At 49.0% G+C, this 26,449-nt stretch overlaps 1 protein-coding gene across 6 annotated transcripts in view; it reads left to right on the forward strand.

Moving 5' to 3' along the window:
* The first annotated feature begins 1,861 nt into the window (after positions 1-1,861).
* The window catches only part of KIF2A (kinesin family member 2A), a 75,758-nt gene continuing 51,170 nt past the window's right edge, over positions 1,862-26,449 (forward strand). For 2 of the 6 annotated variants that reach the window (XM_077285964.1, XM_077285983.1), the window contains exon 1: positions 1,972-2,252. In XM_077285964.1, the coding sequence (XP_077142079.1) occupies positions 2,192-2,252 (61 nt within the window). In that variant the 5' untranslated portion in view covers positions 1,972-2,191. Of the gene's footprint in view, positions 2,253-26,449 lie in introns of all 6 variants that reach the window. The other 4 variants (XM_077286000.1, XM_077285956.1, XM_077285974.1 and 1 more) reach the window with 4 other exon arrangements.

Raw genomic sequence — 26,449 nt, forward strand, 5'->3', positions numbered from 1 at the left:
TGACTGCCGTAAAGTGAGAGCACAGCAGTGACGTCACCGCTGCGCTCTGCTCTCACTGTACGGCGGCTCAGTCAGAGCAGGAAGCAGACGGCAAGGGACCTGACGGGCAACAGATGGTGAGTATGTACTGTTTGTTTTTTTTACATTTACGCTGGTAACCAGGGTAAACATCGGGTTACTAAGCGCGGCCCTGCGCTTAGTAACCCGATGTTTACCCTGGTTACCCGGGTGCTGCAGGGGGACTTCGGCATCGTTGAAGACAGTTTCAACGATGCCGAAGTCGTTCCCCTGATCGTTGGTCGCTGGAGAGAGCGGTCTGTGTGACAGCTCCCCAGTGACCACACAGCGACAACAGCGACGCTGCAGCGATCAGCATCGTTGTCTGTATCGCTGCAGCGTCGCTGTGTGAGACGGGGCCTTTACACAGTTAGCAAACACACAGTACCATAAGAACACTTGAGTGATGGTTGTTGGAAATGGGCCTCTATACACCTATGAAAATATTGCATTACAAACCAGACATTTGCAGCTAGAATAGTTAGTGCCTTGTTTTTTGCTCATGTTTATTGTATTTGTCTATATTTGCCCCCTTTTTCACATGTAAAGTGCCATGGGATAAATAGCGCTATAAAAAATGTGAAATAATAAAATAATAATAACACCCTTATATTTAAAGGGAATCTGTCGGCAGGATTGTACACAGTAACGTACAGACAGTGTCAGATCGGCGTCGTTATACTGATTGATACCTAGGTTGATGAAATCCATCTTGTGGTTGTTTAATCTTTATTTTCAGTTTTGAGTTAATGATATGCTCGTGCTCCGGGGCGGCCTGTGGGGTCTTCATGTGGTGCTGTGATTAGGTATCCATAATGCAGACTGCTGACAGGTCACTGATCCCTCACCGACCTGCACCGCACTTTGAATAATGAATATCTGTACATACTTTAAAAAAAAACCTTCTGCAGGCAGGTGCAGCTGCAGCAACGGCGCTGCAGCATAATCGCATGTTTTATGTACCAATAATAACTGTTCTTCATGTTATTCAGCTAGAAAAAGAAAAGAAAATCTGAAAATGGCGCCCGCTGCACCTGCGTAGTAGCAGCTCTCGGTGTATGTAGCTGTGAGGCGATAGCTGCTGTGCGCATGTGCCGGCGGCGCCATCTTATTAGAGAAGAAAAAAATTCCTCCTCCAAGATTTCGCCGCCTGCGCAGTAGCAGCTCGGCTATCTCCGAAAACTACAGCTTGGGACGCAGAAACAGGCAACAGCCCTCACACCGCCCCATCGATGGGAAAAGAACACATTATATGGCGTCGTCTAGTGTCGCCGTAATCGCACTGAGCTGAAGGATCACGTTCCGGGGCCTTTCTACTGCACAATGACCGCCATAAGGAATTGCATCTCTTTCATCTCACTTGAAGTTTCTTTTCTGTTTATTTAGTGCATCATGTGGTGAAGTGAATGGTCTCACTCCCAACTACAATCACAAGCTCTTATTCAGCTGTGGAGACACAAAAATAAAAAATACAAGTTCTGGATCTTGGAAGAAGAGAATAAAATGAGTTTGCAAAATAAAAGAAATTAAGCTTTTGCATGAAATAGAATCATTGCACTAGTCCACAGGCATAGCAACCAATCAAAAAGCAGCTTTGATTTTTCAACAGCAACTTAGAAAATGAAACGTGAGCTGTGATTGGTTGCTATCAACACTTGTCTTTTTCACACTGTACTTTGTCACAGAAAGCATCCTAGACCTAATGTGTGAATGGAGCTTTTTCAGTGCGTTCAGTGCGTTCAGTGCGTTCAGTGCGTTCAGTGCGCGTTCCCGGCCATTCCGCGTACATTCACCGCGTACGTTTGCCGGTTGGTCCAGGATAGACTAGACTTCCTTCTACGCATGCGCGGCTTTCCAGCAGCTCGGGTGACGTCAGCGCGCACGCGTGTTGCGGTTCCTCCTAGTTTCAGTTACGTCTCCACCTTCTCTGGCTGTGAATGTGACCGGCAGAGGCGCCTCACCGCCCGCACCCCACCTCCTCCAGAGCCCCGTCCCGTCCTCCCTCCTCCTCCTGTTTCCCCGGCATCGCTTGGCCTCATTTTTCAAACAATAATAGGCAGTGTGTGCCCACCGAGCGCGGGAGAGCGGCCGGCAGCAGCGGAAGGGACCGGGGCACGGAGGAGGAGGCGGCGGCATGGCTTCCAGCTTCGGCAAGATCCAGATTGGGATCTATGTGGAGATCAAGAGGAGCGACGGTGAGTGTGGTGTCCATTCATTCTGTGCGGGAGCCGCCATTGTGCCGGAGTCTCCCCGGGAGGGCGGGCGGCTGCAGAGGATGGAGCGGCTGTGACAGTGCGACTGATGGGGCTGGGAAGTGCTGTGCTCATCGGGCGATGGTTGTCTGCGATCTGATGGAAGATGCTGGTGACAGGAGATGGCATGTCTGCGGGGCGGGCTGCTGAGGCTGGAGAGCGGGGTCTGAGGGGCCAAGATGGGACATAGGGGACGACTGACTGACTGCGTAGGATGGGTCGGGGCGCGGAGGGGGCAACTGCATAGAATGGGCCGGGGCGCGGAGGGGGCGACTGCGTAGGATGGCCCGGGGCGCGGAGGGGGCAACTGCATAGAATGGGCCGGGGCGCGGAGGGGGCGACTGCGTAGGATGGGCCGGGGCGCGGAGGGGGCAACTGCGTAGAATGGGCCGGAGCGCGGAGGGGGCGACTGCGTAGGATGGGCCGGGGCGCGGAGGGGGCAACTGCGTAGAATGGGCCGGAGCGCGGAGGGGGCAACTGCGTAGAATGGGCCGGAGCGCGGAGGGGGCGACTGCGTAGGATGGGCCGGGGCGCGGAGGGGGCGACTGCGTAGGATGGGCCGGGGCGCGGAGGGGGCGACTGCGTAGGATGGGCCGGGGCGCGGAGGGGGCGACTGCGTAGGATGGGCCGGGGCGCGGAGAGGGCGACTGTGTAGGACGGTGCGGAGAGGGCGACTGCGTAGGATGGGCCGGGGCGCGGAGGGGGCGACTGCGTAGGACGGTCCGGAGCACGGAGGGGGCGACTGTGCAGGATGGTCCGGAGCGCGGAGGGAGCGACTGTGCAGGACGGGCCAGAGCGTAGGGGGGGCAATTGCGCAGGACGAGCCGGAGCGCGGAGGTGGCGACTGCGCAGGACGGGCCAGAGCGGGGAGGTGGCGACTGCGCAGGACGGGCCAGAGCGCGGAGGTGGCGACTGCGCAGGACGGGCCGCGTAGGACGGGCCGGATCGCGGAGGGGGTGACTGCGCAGGACGGGCCGGGGCGCGGAGGGGGCGACTGCGTAGGACAGGCCGGAGCGCGGAGGGGGTGACTGCGTAGGACGGGCCGGAGCGCAGAGGGGGCGACCGGCCGGAGGGCGTGACTGCGCAGGACCGGCCAGAGCGCGGAGGGGGTGACTGCGCAGGACCGGCCGGAGCGCGGAGGGGGTGACTGCGCAGGACCGGCCGGAGCGCGGAGGGGGTGACTGCGCAGGACCGGCCGGAGCGCGGAGGGGGTGACTGCGCAGGACCGGCCAGAGCGCGGAGGGGGCGACTGAGTAGGACCGGCCAGAGCACAGAGGGGGCCAATGCGTAGGAATGGCCGGAGCACGGAGGGGGCGGCTTTTGGTCTCTGTCCTTGTCCTGGTACCGGAGTCTGGTATATTATCTGGAGATGGATGAAGGCGGTGCATGATCCCTCTGCACCCATATATCAGTGTGTGCAGGTGACACCCCGGGTGGCAGGTCACTGTGGGGTGCGCTGCTAGGTGTATGTTGTGGTGTCACTTTACCTAGTGACAGGCTGCATAGTGACGGACAGACGGCTGCTGTGTGTGGCTGCGCAGTCTCTGGTTACATTAACACCTTTCTCCCCGTTCTCCATCCTCTTTGTCTTTTGCATGCAGTTCTTCATCTTTCCCTGCTCCTTGGTGTCAGTGGTTCTGCAGTCAGGGCACATGCAGGGAGCCGCATCCCAATGACTATTAACTCCGCGTGGCCCGCCACCCCGCTCCACGCTCCCCCCATCGTGCTGGCTATGAGATCCCGGCTGCCTGCGCGAGCAGTGGATTTGCAGTGGCGGCACGTTGTGGTGACGCGCTCCCCTCCTCGCTGAATGTTAGGTGATCATTGCCACAGTAACCGGGATCACTACAATGAATGACTTAATTGTGTCAGGCGCTCGCTGTGTACGCTGCAGGGCTGCCGGCTGGGTTTGGCAGGCGCAAGCCTTATCTTCTGGGCCTGGGATTTGTGGGTGCAGAACTGTGCTTAACCCCTTTATGATTTGCAGGAAAGCCCATGGCCTTTGTGTTTCCCTTGATTTTGAGATTGCTGACATCCCTGTCCTGGAATAATAAAATGTCAAAAGGACCTAAATCCCCCTGTGCCCAGAGCACTCCCTCCTCCAGGCAAGGGGCCGTAGCGGAGATTCTCCTCCACGAGGTGTGCGGTGCACTGCATCAGGATGCCCGTCCCTGCCTGCTGACTGGTCCGTGTTTTTTATCATCCTATCGCTGGCACTGCGTACGGGTGCCAGGACTTGTTGCTATGGCCAGGCTGGTGGGATGGAACTCTTTTTTTTTACTGTATGGCGGCACATGGCTCTTATACTGTCATCACCTGAGCTGAATCCTCCAGGATCATTCGGGAGACCCATGAGGTTTGTTATTATTCAGCATCACAAAGCTCAGGGCTGGCGCTGTGATGCCACCTTCCTGCCTTACATCCCTGCATGGTATTTATGTGGCACGGACAGCGTATTAAGGAAGCTCTGCACTCCGCACACTACAGGATGAACTTTTAGTGCACAAGTTTAGAGTTTCTGCTCTGATCTTTTCATGAAGTTGTCATTTATTGCGAGCAGAGGTGTATCTAGCCTTTCCTGCACCCGGGGCAAAGGATCAGTTTGGCTAAAGGTTAATAATGGCCCCATAAGATGCTCCATAGACATATTTGCCCAATATAATGCTGCAGAAATGTTGATTATGGCAACATAAGATGCTCCATAAAGATATTTGCCCCATACAGTGCTGCACAAACGTTAATTATGGCCCCATAAGATGTTCCATATAGACACTTGCCCCATATAATGCTGCACAAACGTTAATTATGGCCCCATAGGATGCTCCATATAGACACTTGCCCCATATAGTGCTGCACAAACGTTAATTATGGCCCCATAAGATACTCCATACAGACACTTGCCCCATATAGTGCTGCACAAACGTTATGGCCCTATTAGATGCTCTATACAGGCACTTGCCCCATATAGTGCTGCACAAACGTTATGGCTCTATTAGATGCTCTATACAGAAACTTGCCCCATATAGTGCTGCACAAACGTTAATTATGGCCCCATAAGATACTCCATACAGACACTTGCCCCATATAGTGCTGCACAAACGTTATGGCCCTATTAGATGCTCTATACAGGCACTTGCCCCATTATAGTGCTGCACAAACGTTATGGCCCCATAAGATGCTCTATACAGACACTTGCCCCATTTGCTGTTGCTGCGATAAAAAAAAAAATTACATACTCACCTCTCCGTCGCTCAGGCCCCCGGCACTTTCAATATTCACCTGCTCCTCGTTCCAGCCGCCGCTCCATCTTCAGCACCGACGTTCAGGCAAAGGGCGCGCACTAACTACGTCACCGCGCCCTCTGACCTCAGCGTCACTGCTGAAGACGGAGCGGCGCCGGAACGGGGAGCAGGTGAATATCACGCAGCGCAGCGCTCCCCTCCCCGTTATACTCACCTGCTCCTGGCTCGGTGCAGTCCCTGCTTCCCCGGCGCCGGCAGCTTCACTGTTACCGCTCATTACAGTAATGAATATGCGGCTCCACCCCTACGGGAGGTGGAGCCGCATATTCATTACTGTAATGAGCTGTACCATGTGACCGCTCAGTACAGGACGAGGAGCCTCCTTGGACCGCCGCATTATCAGGCGGCCCGCTGGTGCCCCCCTGTCGGCTGCACCCGGGGCACATGCCCCGGCTGCCCCCCCCCTGGATACGCCACTGATTACGAGGTCCGTCTATAAGCCATCACAGACGCCCGTAACACCAGATGGCAGCTTTTAGTGCCAGCTCTAGAATGACAGCGGTGATCTGATCAGTTCTCTCTGCTCTGGTCATAGCTGAGGACAGATTCATAGATTTGCTTGTCGCTGCCAGTCCTGTAGGCTTTGATGGAGGAGTTGTGCATGTTCAAATGGAGCTCGTGATGAATTACTGTAGGTTGTAAAAGCTTGTGACAAATATGTGTTGTCTGGAAACTATTAGGGCGCAGGCAGATGGCCTTTCAAATCGGACTGAGATTGCAACGCAGTGCACGGACTGGCCAGCGGCCCTCCCGACCAGCGTGTGACGGCTTCATGTATTTCTATACAGCTGCCACATTCCGGGTGGGAGAACCGCAGCCACTCCGAGTATTGTATTATGATCTGGGTCCGAGTTATAAGGCCGTCTGGCTGATTCCTTACAAGCCTCTTCTTGTGGCTGCTGCTGAGTAGCTCTCTCCATTTACTTCTATGGGCAAGTAATGTCCCAGAGTCACAGACCCCAGGACATGACACTTATCCCATCCCTGACATGTACGGTATTTCACCAGTCTGGTGGTGGTGTGTGTTGCAGTCTCAGGAGTTGAGCATGCACCATATAGGCTATGTGCCAACTGTTTTACGGCCAGCACCTGCCTCTCACAGCAGCAACTGGAGCCAGCTCAGATTACTGCTGTTTAACCACTTAAATGCCACTGTCAGTCTCTATCAATCAACTTGCTCTCTATAAATTCAGCGTTTTAATATTGATGATCTATTCTTACTCTGAGGTCCACCAGTATCCGATTCTTGGGGTTACTTATCCCAATCACCCTGCAAATCAGATGTTTGAAAGGGCCGCACCAGGAAGAACTCTGTGCATTTTGCAGGGTCTGTGCCCGGTACTGCGGCTCTTTTGTGAAGGATCTGAGCTCTAATATCGGCACAACCACCAGACAACATGCCGGTCTGCGAGAGGTGACTGACTGCTGCAGTCCTTCAGTCATCATAGAGAACCTACACGTTTGCTAGTGGTTTCTATCTAATGGGTGAGAGGACCTGTAGATAAGTGGGAGCCAGGGTCCTGAGACCTCCACTGATCGCTCTAGCTCTTGTCCCATGCATTGCATGAGCCGTGGATGGGATCACTTACTTTCTATGGGCCGTATGCCTTTTTTGTGCTCATGCCTGTGGTTCCTGGGCAGCGCACATGTGAATTTGTCAGCTGTGCTTGGCCAGCCCCAGTCCCGCTCTCTCCCACTCTTCAAAAAAAAAAGTTTGGAAATTGTTCATCAACCGGAAGTTGCACACCAATTTTGCAACATCTCAAACAAATTTACTGCAGAGTTCTGATGCAAACTCTGAAGAAGCCAAGGTGTCCTACTTCAATAACCTATTTAGTCATCTTGTGATACTGCGGCTCTGGGTTCAAAGGGTTATTACTGTGAGATTCCCCAAGAAGAGATCCCAATATTAACTAGGCATGTCAACAATCTGCAAAAAAAAACTCAAGGAAAGCTAACCAGTAAAAATCAGATTTATTGGCAATGGATTAGAGAACCACAAATGAGTGGCCTGAGTGCAGAAAGGAGTTAGGATGGTCACAGAGATGGTGGGTCTCGTATATTGGGAGCTTCCAAGTGTAACGCCTAGACCGACCCTAGTGATATGTCGGGCTTCGTGCTGCAGTTTGACCTTTAACCTGTATGCCCAGGTATCACTAGGGCTCATATAGATGTTACACTTGGCCATTCCCCGATATGAGACCCACCATACCTGTGACACTCCGATATCCAGCATTGTCTTATTTGGCCTTTTTGTTTATAGACCGTTATTTCGGGAAACTTTTTAATGGTAATGTTCTTTTATCATTGGTTGTGCTCATGAGCCCCAGAACAAAGCTGTTCTGTTCTTATCTGGACCGTGTAACGTATGGCGCCACATTTATGACGTCCTTTTCTCCTATGCAGTAGTCCTGTGTTAGGACGCCATGTGCAGACACTTCCTCAGAGTGCAGTACCATGGCCGCCGGAGAAAGTCAGAGCCGATCTGATGTGGCCGAGCACAGGGTGTGTGGAAGGTATAACCATCCTCTAAAGGATTTTTTTTTTATTGTCCCACCATGTATTAGTAGATCGTCATCTGTGTCAGCATTCAGGTCCACTTCAGCGTCACATGTCTGCATTTGTGACCCGCTGAATCACCCAGCGTCTTCTGTGCCTCTGCGGGGGTCACTTAGTAATTTTTGTCTATAGCCTTAGACCAAGGCACATTGAGAAAGTGATCTCTGCTCCACACAGCAATCACAGTGATCTGGCAGGTCACAAAAGCAGACTCGTGACGCTGCAGCGGACTGGAGCTGCGCTGGAAACGGCAGAAGACGGCGATCGGCTCACCTTTATCTCCATCACTCCTATACCTCCTTTCCCTTCTCCATAGACTTTCATTAAAGTAACTCTCATCAGGCAGTGAGCTGAAACTCTGTCCTCACCGAAGAAAGTCTAAAGAGGGTGTCTGCTACTTTTATACTGATGTCCTATCCTAGGATAATAATGGCTGAAATGCTGCCATATCTCATCCACGCACTGTGCAGAAAATTGAGCAGAGATGCGGGTTTTCTTCGAGCCAGATCTTATAAATTTATGCTGTATATTTTAGGCACTTATTTTGCCGTTGCACTAAAGCTAGGTCCAGAAATCCGCCAGCTTCAGAGCATTGCTTGTTATCGTGTGCGCTTTGCCTACATAATCCTTCATTTCTTATCGACGAGGTGGCCGGTAACCTAGGCAACAAGCAGTAAACTATAGAATTAAAAATCCCTCTGTTCTTGGGAGTGGAGAGTATTTTTAATAAGAGGTAAGGTACAAAGTTACGGTACTTGTTATTGTTTACCCATTTAAGATGAAGTAGACAACTTCCCTTTAAAACAGTAGAATTGGGCAAGGTATTACAGTATGATAAATACCTGATAATCTATGTATAGCGTTGTTCCCCTCCACGCCCCATACACCTGTCACTGGCTTGTGTCTCCAGGCGGCTGATGCAGTCATTGATTTCAGGAAGAAAACTAGTAGTAAATGCAGCAGTAGTGATGACACATGAGCCATGCGGTGCAGGAATGCGCTGATTGACGTAATAATGGAAACTGTTTTCCCACATTTATGTAGCCTTCAGGTCCCGGCACAGTGGACTGGACGCAGATTCTATAGTCATTGACTAGCAGGAAAACAGCATCTGACTACTAATGTTCCCACTAAGGCCCCTTTAACACATCAGTTTTTTGCTATCAGTCGCAATCCATCGAATTTTGAAAAAAAACGGATCCGGCGACTGATGTTGCCGGATCCGTTTTTTTCTCATAGACTTGTATTAGCGACGGATTGTGACAGATGGCCTCACGTTTCATCCGTCGTTCGCTGGATCCGTCGAAAATTGTTTGTCCGGCAGCCGGAGTCAATGGACAATGTAACTTTTTTGTGTACGTCGAAAAAACGGACAGGGACGGATCCCTCGCCGTCCATTTTTTGATCAAATGGAAGCCTATGGGCTCCGGATGCGTCAAATGACGGAATCCGGCGACGGATTCCGTTTTTTTAAACTGAGCATGCTCCGATTTTTTTAGGATCCAATTAGCCAGATCAGCTAGTAGGATCCGGCGAAAAAACTGATCCATCGCATCAGTTTTTCACAATCTGTGATGGATCTGTCGAGCCAACGGATTGTGACTGACGGCAAAAAACTGATGTGTGAAAGGGGCCTAAGTTAATCAACTACCGGGCCACCCTTTATTAAAGGAGCTGTCAATCCTAGTATTTAAAAAAATAAAATAAAAATCCCTTCATGTACCATCCTCATCTCCACTATTGCTCCCAGTGATATGGGCTACAGCTCTGACGCACAGGTGTACGGTAGACTGTACAGGTATCCGCAATTCGTGCTGCTGTGGCGGCCTCCTTTGGCTTCCGGTCCACCACAAACTATCGGATCTCTACAGGGCAAGATGCAGAAATTGGTCTTTCACCATCAGGCGCTTCAATTTCTTGAAGGTGGAAATTGATACCCCTGGACCCCACTGCTCGAGGTTGTAAGCCCGTCCACCCCATTACCGTAGCTGTGGTTAGCTCTACGATGAAGGATCTGGAACCTTTTGCGGTACACTTCTGGAGTCAGCTGGTACTTCCTTATCAGGGCCTGTCTGATGCCCTCATAGTCTCTATCTTGTTCTCGAGGGAGAGTGGCAAACACCTCCAGAGCTTTGCCTCATATCCTTGGGGCTAAAGGTACCTTCACACTAAACGATATCGCTAGCGATCCGTGACGTTGCAGCGTCCTGGCTAGCGATATCGTTGTGTTTGACACGCAGCAGCGATCTGGATCCTGCTGTGATATCGCTGGTCGTTGCTGAAAGTTCAGAACTTTATTTGGTCGTCAGATCGGCGTGTATCGTCGTGTTTGACAGCCAAAGCAACGATGCCAGCGATGTTTTACAGTGGTAACCAGGGTAAATATCGGGTTACTAAGCGCAGGGCCGCGCTTAGTAACCCGATGTTTACCCTGGTTGCCATTGTAAAAGTAAAAAAAACAAACAGTACATACTCACCCTCTGATGTCTGTCACACGTCCCTTGCCGTCTGCTTCCCGCACTGACTGTGATTGCCGGCCGTAAAGTGAAAGCAGAGCACAGCGGTGACGGCTGTGCTGTACTTTACGGCCGGCAATCACAGTGCAGGAAGCAGACGGCAAGGGACGTGTGACAGACATCAGAGGGTGAGTATGTACTGTTTGTTTTTTTTACTTTTACAATGGTAACCAGGGTAGACATCGGGTTACTAAGCGCGGCCCTGCGCTTAGTAACCCGATGTTTACCCTGGTTACCCGGGGACCTCGGCATCGTTGGTCACTGGAGAGCTGTCTGTGTGACAGCTCTCCAGCGACCACACAGCGACGCTGCAGCGATCGGCATCGTTGTCGATATCGCTGCAGCGTCGCTTAGTGTGAAGGTACCTTAAGTATCAAGCCCACTGGTTATCGGGCAACTGGTACTGTCTGCAGGCCTTTTCGATTCCCCTCAAAAATGTGTCCAGATCTGCGTCCATGTCCATGACGGGAAAATGCTTGGGACGGGGTATAGAGTCATTGACCGTACTGGACTCAATGCTCAGTGGGGCACACTGCTGTATCTAGAGACGGGCTAACGCCAGCTTGTCGCTCTTGTGCTGCAATGTCATGTGACTGTCGCAGACAATCTGTGTGCAGCCTTACCAGTTCTGGCCAAGCAGAAGACTCACTAGGTCAGAATTGGAAAAGCTGCAACCAAAACATTTTGCTAGTCATCAGCTTTCTTCTATGCAGAGAAAAAATGAATGGATGGTTTCCCAATTATTTTTAAGCAGCCAGTAAGTGAAAGATGGACCGCACATGGCTGCTATCTTTTTCTGTCTGTATTTCTGTCCACCTGTTTACTCGATGCACAAATTGAACCAGAGGAGGACATGTCTCCTTTTTATTTCATGTGGCCCTTGTGTATAGCCCCATAGAATATGATGTGCCCGTGGAAAACATGGGGGAAAATAAGGCCTGGTGACTTGCATTTGGGTGGAATACTTCATCTCCATTCCCGTAAGTTATGTTGTAGGTTGTCCACATGAGAGCATCCTGCTTACACTTGTATAGGTTTGCGCTGTGTGAACTTCTGTTTCCTGGCAGGAAGATTGCTTGCTGACTTCAGAATAGGGCGAGTATCAACCATGTGGTACAGGGATCATGGTTATGCTTTTCCAGTTGGGGCCAGTGTTAATGGAGCCCATTAGATGAGATTCCTCTTGTATGAAACCTCTAATATCTGGGACAGCTGGCTGAGGTTAGGGAACGGCAGGAACTATGCATATGATGTCAGAGCACTGCAAGTGGTGATAGAAGTCAGTGCAGATACGTGATCATTTGTATAAATTTACCCATTAAAGGGAATCTGTCACCCACCCCCCTCGATGTATATGATCTATTAATATGGGCATACAGGTGATAGAAATGCTGCACTAGTCCTACCTGTATGCCTCATATTAATATTCTTGTTGCTGAGAAATCATATTTTATTTCCTTATACTAATGATTTCTTCAAGGCTCCGGGGCGTGCGGTGCGTGGAAGAAATCCCTGTCCTCATTACAATACTACCCTCCTCCCATCATCGTCAGTTACGGCCCAGGGATTCCGCTCCTGCACCCTGCACTCCCTCAGAAGTACATACCTCATCCTCCTTTCTATGGGCGCTGCATTCAGGGATCTTCTGCGCAGGCGACTTCCGCTCCAGTAACCTCCGGTGTGTGCGCCGATAATAAGCTCTCTCCACTTCCTCCCTGCATAGTCATCGCTAGGAACCATATTTACACAGTGATGACTATTCAGGGAGGAGGTTGGCACAGCTTATTATCGGCGCGCACTCCAGAGGTCACTGGAGCGGAAGGCGCCATAGAAGGGAGGATGAGGTATGTACGGTACTTCTGAGGGAGTGCAGGGCGAAATAAAATAAGATTTCTCAGTAGCAATACTATTAATGTGAGGCATACAATACAGGTAGGTAACATTTGTATCACCTGTATGCCCATATTAATGGGTCATATACGTCCCAGAGGGGGACAAATTCCCTTTAAAATAGGGGTAAAACCCAGCAGAACATGTCTTGTCCTCACAGGGCAGAGCCCTTTCCTACATGAACATATGACTGCGTCAGCCATACATTGGTCGCAGTGGTGAAGATGTCTACAGACACCTACCTACCGCAATACACCGGTAATGACCTTACAGGCTCTGAGGCTGGATACCTGGTAATACGGTGCGGTGTCTGGTGTGCTATACTGGTTCATATTATGTCCTCATGCTATCCTGCCATTTTTAAAAAGGAGAATGACCTGTTTGAATAAAAAAAAAATGTGTTTTTATTTTAGTTTCCATAGCATGAACGTTACTGAAAAAAAAAAAAAGATAACAAACAAGCAAATACTTGCAACTTTCACACTACTTACTGGACCTAATATTACTCACACTTCCTGTGCTCTGTAGATTACTTTTCAGCAGTCTCATTATCAATAGACTGTTTTACAATGGCAGAGATACAATGGCACAGTAGATAAAGCAGGATTCACGATTTGGCAGTAGGCAGTGTCACAGCTCACCTCCTCCCCCTCCCTTCACAATGACCAGATCAGTGTGTGCCAAAACACCGTCCTCTACCAGTCAGTTAGGCAGAGCCTGTTACTGCCCAGGTCAATGAGGCTGCTGAAAAGCACAGAAAGTAGTCTAGTATTGGGCCACTGAAAATTGCCGAAGATTTCAGATTTTTTTCTATTACATATAGATCAGGATATGAATGACTGAAGGGCTTCGCACGTTCTTCAGTAGCGCCCCGCTTTCCTGCCGCCCAGCTTTCTGCCTGTGAAGGGGTGCTGTACTGAAGACTGACAGTTCGGACCAGCGGCATGGTTCACCAGTGCTCTGAACCGTGCGTTCTCCCGTCCTTCCAGCAGAGGTAACATTACGAAAAGTGCAGGGGCACTGAATCGGCTGGACATAGCAATGCAGCCCACTATAATGCAGCACTTGTAGTGTCTAAAGCACAGAGCATACAAGCACATGCTCAGGAAATCGGCCATCTCTGACTGACTGCAGAGGTGGCTGGTAACCTAAGTAACGAGCAGTAAACTGTACAAATCCCTCTGTTTTTGAGAACCAATGATTTTTTTTTTTAATAGGAGCTACATTGCAAAGTTGCTCATTTTTACCAGCACTTTGCAATTTGATTCATTTCAGAAATTAAGACAACCCTTGTAAAAAACAAAAAATAAATTTACCATCCTGACTAAACTTAGCGGTAATACTGCTTACTGTTTGCTCCTGGCCCTTTAGATGCAGGCCTAGTAGAGAAATGTGTGTTATCCCTTTTATGGCTGCAGGAAATCCCATCGCCTCGTGTTTCCCTTGATTTATTTTCTTTTTCAACAGAATAGTGGTAATCCGAAACAAAAACACCAAGAGCAGGAACTAGAGCCCTGTCCCCCTTCTATCCAGGCAGCAATGGGGGTCTAAAGATCCTCCTCCTCCTCTGTGTGCTGCTGGGCCAGTACAAGTGTCAGATCAGGGGGTAATACTTTCCTTACTGTTATCACCTTCGCTAAATCATCCGTGATCATTCGCTTTTGCAACGGGAAGACCCATGTAATTTTTTTTTATGCTGTCACAAATTCCAGCACTGACGATGTGATGCCAGCTTCCCATATTACAGTGCGAGGCTAAGTTCACACAGGGCATTTTTAATGTGTTTTTTAATGCAATTTTATTGCACATTTACAGCTGTGTTTTACAGTACCAGCAACGTCTGAGATTTCAGCAATCTCATGCTCACACATTTTTTTGTCTTCAGGATTTTGGGCATTGCATGGTTTTTTTGCACAATGGAGCATGTCACTTCTTTCAGCATTTTTCACCTATTAAAATTAATGGGTGGTGAAAAAATGCACCAAAATGCAGATATCAGGTTTTGCTGTGTTTCTTTTTTTTTGCCAAAACCTGATTCTGTTTTTTTTTCAACACTAAACTTTATCTGGGTGCCCAAGAGACAAATCTAGCATGCCAAAACTGCCGCAAAAAATGCCAGAAAAAAGAGAATCAATAAAAACCTGCTTTTATTCTGCAGCTTCCACCATATGGTCCCAGAGATATGGGCCTTCTTATTTAGTGTGCCCATTGTGGTCAATTTTGTGGTCTTTTCCAAGTGGGCCGGGTTCAGTGTAATAATGCAGAGCAGCCTAAAGACACCCCCCTTCAGATAATACTCTGAGCATCGCCCCCTTAATATAGACCATAGGAATTGACAGGAAATAAAATAGCCCATATCTCCGAAAACGTATGGTGGAATTAAAACAGCCAAAAATGGAGAATTCAGGAGAGTAGTGGGAATAAGAAAAAATCAGAACCTTGTCACTTGTGACCTGGTGGCACAGCATCTTTAAGGAGTCTGTAAGCTCTGCAGACTATAGGGTGAACTTTCATAGCCCAAGAATACAGTTTCTTCTCGTATATTCTTGAAGTCGTCATTCCCTGCGGCTCTTGTCTGTAAACCATCACAGATGCCTGTAGCACCGGATGGCAGCTTCTGGTACCAGTTCTAGAATAAGAGTGGTGATCTCGCCACCTCTTTTCCCCGGCGGCCCTTTTTTCTCTGGCGGCCTCTTTTCCCCGGCGGCCCTTTTTTCTCCGGCGGCCTCTTTTCCCCGGCCGCCTCTTCCCCCTGCTCTTGCTCTAGCTGAGGACAGGTTTATAGATTTGCTTGCTCTGGTCTCAGCTGTCTCTACCAGTCGCATAGACTTTGAATGGAGCATCCGAGCACATGCACGACTCCTGGCAAACTGTGGACAAGTGTAGATAGACTTGTATCACAAGAACGGCCGTGGTCTTGTATCCGCTTGTGTGCAGTTCTCTAAATTCACTTCTATGGGCATTGTTAAAAATAGCTTTGATGGGCGACTTGTGCTTCAAAGTCACAGACCCCAAAACACGACATTTAATATGAAAAAGATGACTCGATTCGCCGTAATCTTGTGGTGCGACACACACATGGTATCTTGCTGGAACTACTAATCAGAAATGGCGCAGTAGGTTTCTGCAGGTGGGAAGGAGGTGGTGCACGGGGCTCCCATCCAGGGGCCACAGGCTACTAGTGTGACCACTGGACCCCAGGGTCCTACTAATCACTTCGCTCATCTCTATATAACGATTATTGTGTGGCACATGGAAACCCAGCACAGTGTGTGCACATGGCGCTATGTATGGATTTTTTTCTCTCCCCATTTTCTGAGACCTGTGTTTTTTTTTATTTTTCTCTTTCATCTGTAGAGCTGTTTGAGGGCTTGTTTTTTGCATTGAGAGCTATAGTTATCATCTTAGGGTATATACAAATGTTTTGATTGCTTTTTATTCCATTTTTTTGGGGGTGGGGATGTCAGAATACAGAAAATCTTTATTCAGATTTTTTTTCCTTTTTCTATTCAGCGTATACCGTTAAGTAACTTTAGCTCTTAATATATTACATTTTTACAAATGCAGCAATACCAAATACGGTATTTACATTTTTTTAACATTTTTTTTGTAATGGGAAAAAAGCTACGGTAATTAAATTTTTGGGGGTTTTATTTTTTTCTATTAATTTTTTTAACATTTAATTTTTTTTTTTAATTACATAGCACTTTTTTATTTTTTTATCCCCCTCATGGGACTTGAACCTACAATTGCTTGTTCTATATACAGCTATGCTGCAGTATATAGTAAAAATGACCGTCTCCTATGCAAAAACAAATATGGTGGTATGGGGAGCCTTCAGTATGCTCCTCGGTACCACTGGATCTAGAGCAGAGGTCTCAAACTGCATTCCTCAAGGACCGCAAACAAGTCATGTTTTCAGGATTTCCTTGTACTGCACAGGTGACAATTTAATCATCTGCACAGATAATGACTCCAGCACCTTGTACAATGCTTAGAAAGTCCAGAAAACATGCACTGTTTGTGGCCCTCCAGGAATGCAGTTTAAGACCCCTGATCTAGAGCATGGGCGCATGCAGTGATCAGAACCATTTGTATGCCGCTGTCAGAGATGGACAGCATCATCCAAATGGATAAATATCAGTTAGCAGCTGACATAATGGGGCCGGCAACCCCCGCAGTGTGTGGGGCCAGCTCAGGTCCTGAGCCTGCTCTATATACCCTGCTCCTGACTGATGAGCTGTACTGTTGGTTTTTGCAGTGATCAAATGCTTGTATGGGACATCGGGCCCTTTGGTGTTTGTGACTCTAGGCTGAATCCAAAGGCTGAATACTCCAGCCATCACTGCTTGTGATCAGAAGTCCAAGAACAAAGCTCTTCTGTCATTTATCTGGACTTTGTAACATATGGAGCCACATTTATTGTATCCTTTTCTCAATTGCAGTAATTCTGTGCTGTGTTGTTTTTTTTTAACCACTTCGGGTGTTTTCCCTTTGCAGTGCATAAGGCCTGTTTCACACGTCAGTGGCTCCGATACGTGAGGTGTCAGATTTCTCACGTACCGGAGACACTGACACACGTAGACACATTAAAAATCAGCGTGTTTTCGCGGACCGTGTGTCCGCGTGCAAAACACGGAGACATGTCAGTGTTCGTGGGAGCGCACGGATCGCACGGACCCATTAAAGTCAATGGGTCCGTGTAAAACACGTAGCGCACACGGATGCTGTCCATGTGCAGTCTGTGTGCTGTGCAGGAGACAGCGCTACAGTAAGCGCTGTCCCCCCAGCGTGGTGCTGAAGCCGCCATTCATTTCTTCTCTCCAGCAGCGTTCGCTGGAGAGAAGAAATGAAAAATCATTGTTTTTTGTTTTTTTTTGCAGTTGTAATAAAGATCTTTGTCACCACCCCCCTCCCACCCCCTGTGCGCCCCACCGCTGGAAAGAAAATACTCACCCGGCTCCCTCGAAGCGTCTTATCCGCGCCGCAGCCAATTACAGTCATGAATATGCGGCTCCACCTCCCATAGGGACTGTAATGGGCGGCACCACGTGACCGCTCATACAGGAGAAGCTGCGGCGCGGAGAGGGGTGGGAGGGGGGTGGTGACAAAGTTCTTTATTACAACCGCAAAAAAAACCCCAAAAAACAATGATTTTTCATTTCTTCTCTCCAGCGAACGCTGCTGGAGAGAAGAAATGAATGGCGGCTTCAGCACCCAAAGCAGGGGACAGCGCTTACTGTAGCGCTGTCTCCTGCACGGTCCGTGTGGTACCCAGTCGGCACACGGGCGGCACACGGCTGCCGCACGTGTGCCACACTGGTGTGCCACGTGAGCTCACGGACACACGGACACGGATAACTCCGGTACCAATTTTTCCGGTACCGTAATTATCTGGACGTGTGGGACAGGCCTAAGGTGAAGGCCTCTACAAATCTATATGAAAACCGTGCAGCTTTTACAGCAGATTTTTAATTTCTGTGTAGCTCAAAAACATGGCAATCGTTATCATGCTAAATGATGCAGCCCTGCCCGCTGCGGTTCTGTTAGGCCTCTTTCACACTTCCGTTTTTTACAATCAGTCACAATCCATCAAAAATGTTAAAAAGACGGATCCTGTGCTGATTGTAAAAAAAACAGATGCACTGGAGCCGGTTTTTTGACGGTTCCAGTGCATCCTAGAAGGCTATGTGCACACGTTGTGTATGCGTCTTCACCGCGGTTTTTCACAGCGAAAACACATACACAACACAACCCATGATAAAAATAATAAAAAATAAATAAATCTTGATATTCTTACCTTCTGGCGTCCTGTACAGCCCCTGCAGCCTTCCCGATGCTCTCGATGCTCCGTTCCCAGTGATGCATAGCGAGACAATGACCTGTGATGACGTCATCGGGTCAAATCGCTATACATCACTGGGAACCGGAGCTGCCGGCAGCATCGCGACCATTGGGGGGGCCGCAGGAAGGCTGCGGGGGACGCCGGAAGGTAAGAATATCACGATTTTTTAATTATTTTTAACATTATATCTTTTTACTATTGATGCTGCATAGACTGGAAATTCTTCCGCGCATGCTCAGTTTGAAAAGACGGCATCCATCGTTGGATTCCTGCTTTTGACAGTCAGCGACGGATCCTGCATCCATAGGCTTCCATTATAGCCAACGATGGGCAGCGCAAGATCCGTCAATGAGCAATTTTCCGACGTACAGAAAAAACATTCCTCTGTGCGGTGTCTCCGCCTGACGGACAGCAATTTTGCGACGGATCCAGTGCACGACGGATGAAACGTGTGGCCATCCATCACAATCCGTCGCTAATAATCTATGAGAAAAAAAGGGATCCAGCAGCACCATTTGCTGGATCCGTTTTTGTCACAGAATGACGGATTGTGACGGAAAAAGAAAGACGGAAGTGTGAAAGAGGCCTTAGGCCGGTTTCACACTTGCGTTCGTAGCAGCTGCGGAGGGCTGTGGATTTCCTCCGTGAAGCCCCGCCCTCCGCCGCTAGCTCCGCATACTTCTGCATGCGGCCAGCATGCGGCCTGTGTACCTATATTTACCATTAGGTACGCAGGTCGTGCCGCAGTATGCGGATGCTTCCGCATGCGTCGTTTTGACGATACGGAAAAAAAAAAAATGCTACAAGCTGCGTCCTACTCTGGTCTCCGCATCGTCAAAACGACGCATGCGGCAGCCTCCGCATACAGCCGCACGACCTGCGTACCTAATGTTAAATATAGGTACACAGGCCGCATGCCGGCCGCATGCAGAAATAGGCGGAGCTAGCGGCGGAGGGCGGGGCTTCACGGAGGAAGTCCGCAGCCCTCCGCAGCTGCTACAAACGCAAGTGTGAAACCGGCCTTACATGGCTGGTTTGTCTGGCCTGACTCTTATGCTGCTTTCACACATCAGGTTTTTTTGCAGCGCAGATTGTGAAAAACTGATGCGACGGATCCGACTAGCATTTCTAGATTATTGGTTTAAAAAAAATTTGGAGCATGCTCATTTTAAAAAAACTGAATCCGGCGCCGGAATCCGTCATTTTCCGGAGCCGGCACCTTCCGGCTCCCATAGGCTTCCATTCTAGCAAACAGCCGGAAGCGCCAGATCCGGTGCTTCCGACTTTTTCGCCGGAGACAAAAAACGTTGCTATGAACGTTTTTTCCAGAATCCGGAAACGGCAGATTTGCCGGATCCGGCGAAAACCGGACGAAATGCAATGTCATCTGGCGCAATCCGGCACTAATGCAAGTCTATGGGGAAAAAAACTGGATCCGGCAGCAACATTCGCCGGATCCGTTTTTTTTTAAATTTAGCCAGATTTAGCCTGACACTGAAAACCTGATGTGTGAAAGTAGCCTTAGGCTATGTTCACATGCAGCATTTTTTTAATGCATATGAAAAACTTGTTTTTACAGTACCAGCAAAACCTATGAGATACAGAAATCTAATGCACAATCTTTATGCCAGAAATCTCATGCACACTCTTTATTTTTTTACCTGACCGAATTTACGAACTAACCTGCAGCTTGTCAATTCTTTCAGCAGTTGTATGGCGTTTTTTTCACCCATAGAAAGCAATTAGAAAGTCAAAAAATGCTGCAGCGTTTTTGGTGACTAAAACTAATGTTATTAAACTTGTACTGTAGACAGTGTACTAAAAAACACTTAAAAAAAGAGAGAAAAATGCTGTGAGATTATTTTTTTTCAACGCAGTATATTAGTTTTATTTTGAATGGGGCGAAAGGGGGGTGATTTAAACTTTTATATATTTTTTATTTTTTTCATATTTTTTTTTTTTTTTTTTTTTTTACTTTTGCCATGCTTCAATAGCCTCCATGGCAGACTAGAAACTGGCATAACCTGGTCGGCTCTGCTACATAGCAGCGATCATCAGATCGCTCCTATGTTCCTATGTAGCTGAATTACAGGCTTGCTATGAGCGCTGACCACTATGCCGACTCATCGCTGACCCCCGATCATGTGACGGGGGTCGGCGATGCGCTCATTTCCGGCCCGATGGCCGGAAGCACCGGTTAAATGCCGCTGTCGGCGTTTGACAGCAGCATTTAACTAATTAATAGCGGTGGGTGGATCGCGATTCCACCCGTCGCTATTGCGGGCACATGTCAGCTGTACAAAACAGCTGACCTGTCCCGACTTTGATGCGGGCTCACCACCGCAGCCCGCATCAAAGTGGGGGTACCAACCTCCGCAGTAAGCAGTACAGAGGTAAAGGGATTGCGTCTTTTTTTTTTTTCTGCAGCATGTCAATTCTTTGGGTGTTTCTGCAGCGTTTTTCACCCATTGACTTCAATTGAATCAGTGAAATCCGCAGCAAAAACGCTGGTATAAAAATGTTTGCGGATTTGCTGAGGTTTTTTGCGTGGTAAAAGAGATATGATTCTACAGGTCATTATGATTACGAAGAAACCAAACTTGCATAGTTTATATTTGATTTCATCTGCAGTACACTCTTCATCAAAATTGATGTAGGAAATGCCTGCCTAAAAGGGGTTGTCTGGTCCAAATCAAGTCCAAGTCTGCAGTCACTCTCGCTCTCCATACGCTTGTAAGGAGCGACGGCGCGCCCTCTGGCCGGGAATATGTATAACTCATACATACCCTCCAGTCACGGGTCTGAAACTGGCAAATCCCTGCAGCCCACAGTGCGTGTGTTAGGGGGGATTCATAAGTCTGCAGTCACACAGAGTCACTGCAGACTTAGTGATTTGGACCCGACAAACCCCTTTAATGATTTTGAGGACCATAGTGCGCAGAGTCAAGTCACCACAGCGCCATCCATTGGACAGTGTGTATGGAGCAGTGGCTTTCTAGTTCTGTACAGATGATCAGTGGGGGCACTGGGTGTTGTTGTCCCCAACACATGGGTGGGCTTATTAAAGGGAACCTGTTCCCCCAACCCCCCCCCCCCCCCCCCCAGTCGTTTCAAACTAAAAGAGCCACCTTGTGCAGCAGTAATGCCGCATTCTGACAAGGTGACTCTTTTAGTTCTGGGTGCTGTAACTAGAGAAATAATCCGTTTTTTAATTTGTCAGACATACCTTTTCTTCAGTCCTGGAGGCAGGCCTTTCCCCCCTGCTGCAGACGCCACACAGCCGTCACTCAACTCTTCTTGGCGCCGGGCGCCGCCTCCTCAGCGCTGTTTTGAAAATAACCGGCGCCTGCGCTCTTTTTTCCTGCCTGGTGCAGGCTCAGTGAGTGCTGCCCGTCTTTCCTCATATGCAGTCTCGGTGACTGCGCCTGCGTGGCCGCCCTGCCTGTGAATCCCCGCCCCGCAATGTGAATAAATCATAAGTCACTGCAGGGCGGGGATTCACAGGCAGGGCGGCCGCACAGGCGCAGTCAGCTGGGCTGCATATGAGGAAAGATGGCCAGCGCTCACTGCGCTTGCACCAGGCAGGAGAAAAGAGCGCAGGCGCCGGCCATTTTCAAAACAGCGGCGAGGAGGTGGCGCCCGGCGCCAAGAAGATTCGAGTGACGGCTGTGTGGCGTCTGCTGCAGGGGGGAAACGCCGGCCTACTTGACTGAAGACCAGGTATTTCTGACAAATTATAAAACGGATTATTTCTCTAGTTACAGCACCCAGAACTAAAAGAGTCACCTTGTCAGAATGCAGCATTACTGCTGCACAAGGTGGCTCTTTTAGTTTAAAACGACTGGGGGGGGGGGTGAAAGGTTCCCTTTAATACTGATGCAGTGCGTTTTAAAAACAAAAAAGGCTACTTTCACACTAGCGTCGGGCCCGGCCCGTCGCTGTGCGTCGGGCCGACGTTCCCGACGCTAGCGTTGTCTCCGCCGCACAATGGGGGCAGCGGATGCATTTTTCCAGCGCATCCGCTGCCCCATTGTGAGGTGCGGGGAGGTGGGGGCGGAGTTCCGGCCGCGCATGCGCGGTCGGAAAAGGCGGACCGTCGTGAGCAAAAAACGTTACATGTAGCGTTTTTTGCTCCCGACGGTCCGCCACTGCACGACGCATCCGTGGCAATCCGTCACAATGCGTCGCTTCATGTTAATCAATGGTGAAAAACGCATCCTGCAAACACTTTTGCAGGATGCGTTTTTTCGGCAAAACGACGCATTGTGACGGAATGCAGTTAACGCTAGTGTGAAAGTAGCCAAAGGTGCAAGACTTTGTAAATATGGTGTTTGGTCATAATGCTAAATTTTCTAGATATTTTAGTCCAAAAATTGACAGCTTTGACCAAAATGCAGCAAGTTTCTTTCCATGCAACAATTTTTTTTTTTTTTAAAGGGAACCTGTCACCCCCAAAATGGAAGGTGAGCTAAGCCCACTGCAATCGGGCTTATCTACATTATTCTGTAATTCTCTAGATAAGCCCCCGATGTATCCTGAAAGATGAAAAAAAGAGGTTAGATTATACTGACCCAGGGGCGGTCCCGGTCCGATGGGCATCGCGGTCCGGTCCGGGGCCTCCCATCTTCTTACGATGACGTCCTCTTCTGGTCTTCATGCTGCGGCTCCGGCGCAACGTACTTTGCCCTGTTGAGGGCAGAGCAAAGTACTGCAGTGCGCAGGTGCCGGGAAAGGTCAGAGAGGCCCAGCGCCTGCGCACTGCAGTACTTTGCTCTGCCCTCAACACGGCAGACAAAGTACGTTGCGCCGGAGCCACAGCGTGAAGACAAGAAGAGGACGTCATTCTATGAAGATTGGAAGCATCGGACCGGACCGCGACGCCCATCGTACCGGACCGCAGCGGGACCGCCCCTGGGTAAGTATAATCTCACCTCTTTTTCTCATCTTTGAGGATACATCTGGGGCTTATCTACAGCATTACAGAATGCTGTAAATAAGCCCCTGATGCCGGTGGGCTTAGCTCAACTTCCATTTTGGGGGTGACAGGTTCCCTTTAATGTAAAGTAAAAGTTGCTTTTTACAGTACCAGCAAAAGCTGAGATGTCAGAAATCTCCTGCACACGATTGTTTTCTTTTTCCTGACCTGAATTTGAAAACACTTCTTGTTTTTTAAATCTGTCAATTTTTAGCGTTTTTGCAGTTGTTTTTTTTTTTTTTTACCCTCAAAGTCAGAGTGCAAAAAAAGCAAACCCTGCATTTTTGGTGAATGAAACATCTTTTTTACTGCCAAGAGAACAGGTTTTGCGGTCCAGAACTTAAGCAGTGAGAGCTGACAAGCAGCTGAACTTTGGCCTGGCAGTTACCTGGTGTACGGCCGGCTGTAGGCTGACACAGTCCTCCATTATTCCCAGATGGGCCCTTTGTATATCTATTGCTCGCTCTGTCACATCACGGACATTAGTATGAGGTGAATAGATATTTCTACACCTCATGATGGCAGATTTTCTGTACCACCATAGTACGCACTGTAGTGATAAGTGGTTAATCTGACCAGTTATTTAGTTATTCCGGCTCATGTCTGTAAAGATGAACATGTGGGACTCCAGCCGAGGAGCTGACGTCTCCGAGCTGCAGACAAGTAGCAGTTTTGTCCTATTTTTAGGTCCACAATTAAGACCTGCTAATTAGCGTTTTATCTCCACTGGTGCGGCCACCGAGGCTCCTGTGTCTTCTGCTCTGTAGCATCTCCATCTAGATATCTGTGCAGTTTGGGAACCTCATTTTCAGCTCCGACTGAGGCTTTAGGGCCTGTTCACACTTTTCAATGGTAAAAAACGCTGCAGTTTATAGTGCCATTAAAAGAGTTGTCTAGTCAAAACCGATAAGCCTGCAGTCAGTCTGTGTGACAAGCCCTTCTCACTAGTGTTTCCCCACTCAACGCTTTTCCACCCATTCAAATGAACGGGGGAAAAACACAGCAAAGATGTGCGTAAAAACGCGTCAAGAGCGAAACTTATTGTACGTGGAGGTTTTCGTGCTGAGGCCATGTTCACACGTTCAGCATTCAGTCAGATTTTTACCTCAGAATTTGTAAGCCAAAACCAGGAGGAGAAAAATCTGAGGAAAAGTATAATAGAAACCCGTCACCACTTCTGTGCTTATCACCCACTCCTTGCTTTGGCTTACACATACTTAGGTAAAATACTGACCAAATACTGACCGTGTGAACATGGACTTACGCTCTGGTGCAGAATAATCCTCTACAATCACTGATCATCGGCACAGAGCCTGGTGGTTCAGTCCAGTATCGCACGCCATCAGTTTCTCCCTGTTTCGCGGTTATTATATCAGTTCATTCCTATCTGATTTTTTTCTGACAATGAAGCTAAACATGATTACTTGTATAAATACAAGAAAAGAGTCTCGCCACCCACAGTACTGATGAGAAAGAACAGGGAAGTGATTGTACGTGGAGCGTGGGGACTGGGTGTGATAATGCAGCATATTAATTAACGAGGGGAGAACCTGTTGGATCACTGAGGCGCACAGACGATCAGTTCACATTCTGCCTCATGAGTCTGCATCATACTTTTTGCCTTCTTTATATGTTGTGTATAGTCTGATGATGGGACTGAAGTATCCCGACAATTGTTGCTCACGCTTGCAAATATGAAGTATGTCCTCATTGTCAATCCGCCAGATCCTTATATTGGGGGGCTGCTTGTTGCAGAGGTACTACATGATTGTGATATCTAAGGTCAGGGCACTGTGCATGTTCTGTCACACCAAACTCCCCCAGCCATGTCTGTATGGAGCTTGCTTCCACTGGGCACAGTCATGGGGAACAGATAATGGCCTTAGGCTACGTTCACATTTGCGTTGTGCGCCGCAGCGTCGGCGCCGCAGCGCACAACGCAAACAAAAACGCGGCAAAACGCACGCTAAAACGCTGCGTTTTGCGCCGCATGCGTCGTTTTTGCCCGCAAGTTGGACGCAAAAAAAATGCAACTTGAAGCGTTTCTTGCGTCCAACGCTTGCGGCCATGCGGCGCAAAACGCAGCACAACGCATGTCCATGCGCCCCCATGTTAAGTATAGGGGCGCATGACGCATGCGGCGCCGCTGCGGCGCCCGACGCTGCGGCGCTGACCGCAAATGTGAACGTAGCCTTAAACTGTTCCAAATAACAGAAGCCAAAATTGTCCAATATGGCCTGCTGAAGCATTGAGGTTTCCCCTCGCTGGAACTAAGAGGCCAAAGCCGACTCCCTAAAAGAAACAACCCCAGGGTATTCCTGTACTTCTCCTTCACCAGACCTTACAATTGTTACAATGCAGTCGGGCCGGTAACGTTCTCCTGACATTCGCCAAACCCAGAGAAGCGTGAGTCATCACTCCACAACAGTCAGCCACTGCTCCGGAGTCCAGTGGTGGCAGCTATAGGCTATGTGCACACGTAGAAAAAGAGGTGCAGAATTTTCTGCACAAAATCCGCATCTCCTGGCAGAATCTGCAGCTGCGGATTTGCCGTGGATTTTGTGCGGTTTTTATGTGGAATTGATGCGTATTTTGTGCCTATTTTCTGAGGTTTTTGCCACTGTGGATTTTTAACATGGAGGGGTGCAGAAACGCTGCAGACCCGCACAAAAGTGACATGCACTTCTTTGAAATCCGCAGCAATTCCGCACTGATTTTTCCGCCCAGCTTTTTTTTTAATCCCATTGAATAACATTGTATTGTACATCACAGTGCGGTCTGCAGCATTTCTGTGTGGAAAAATCCGCCGCGGATTCGCAGCAAATCTGCATCGTGTGCACATAGCCTTACACGACTTCACTCGATGCTTGGTGGCGTACGGCCATGACGCTCCTGGCACACAGTTTTTGTGCTGATGGCAATGCCAGAGGAGGTGTGGACTCTGCAGTTATGGAGTCAGCAGAGCGTTGGTGGCTTTTATGCCCTCTGGTTCGGCATGGTCAGGGGTGGGATGTTATATCCCCGGGGGCAGTGAGGCTGAATGAAAAACCTGA

The sequence above is a fragment of the Ranitomeya variabilis genome, chromosome 1, assembly GCF_051348905.1.
Source record: "Ranitomeya variabilis isolate aRanVar5 chromosome 1, aRanVar5.hap1, whole genome shotgun sequence".
Classification (NCBI taxonomy): Eukaryota; Metazoa; Chordata; class Amphibia; order Anura; family Dendrobatidae; genus Ranitomeya; species Ranitomeya variabilis.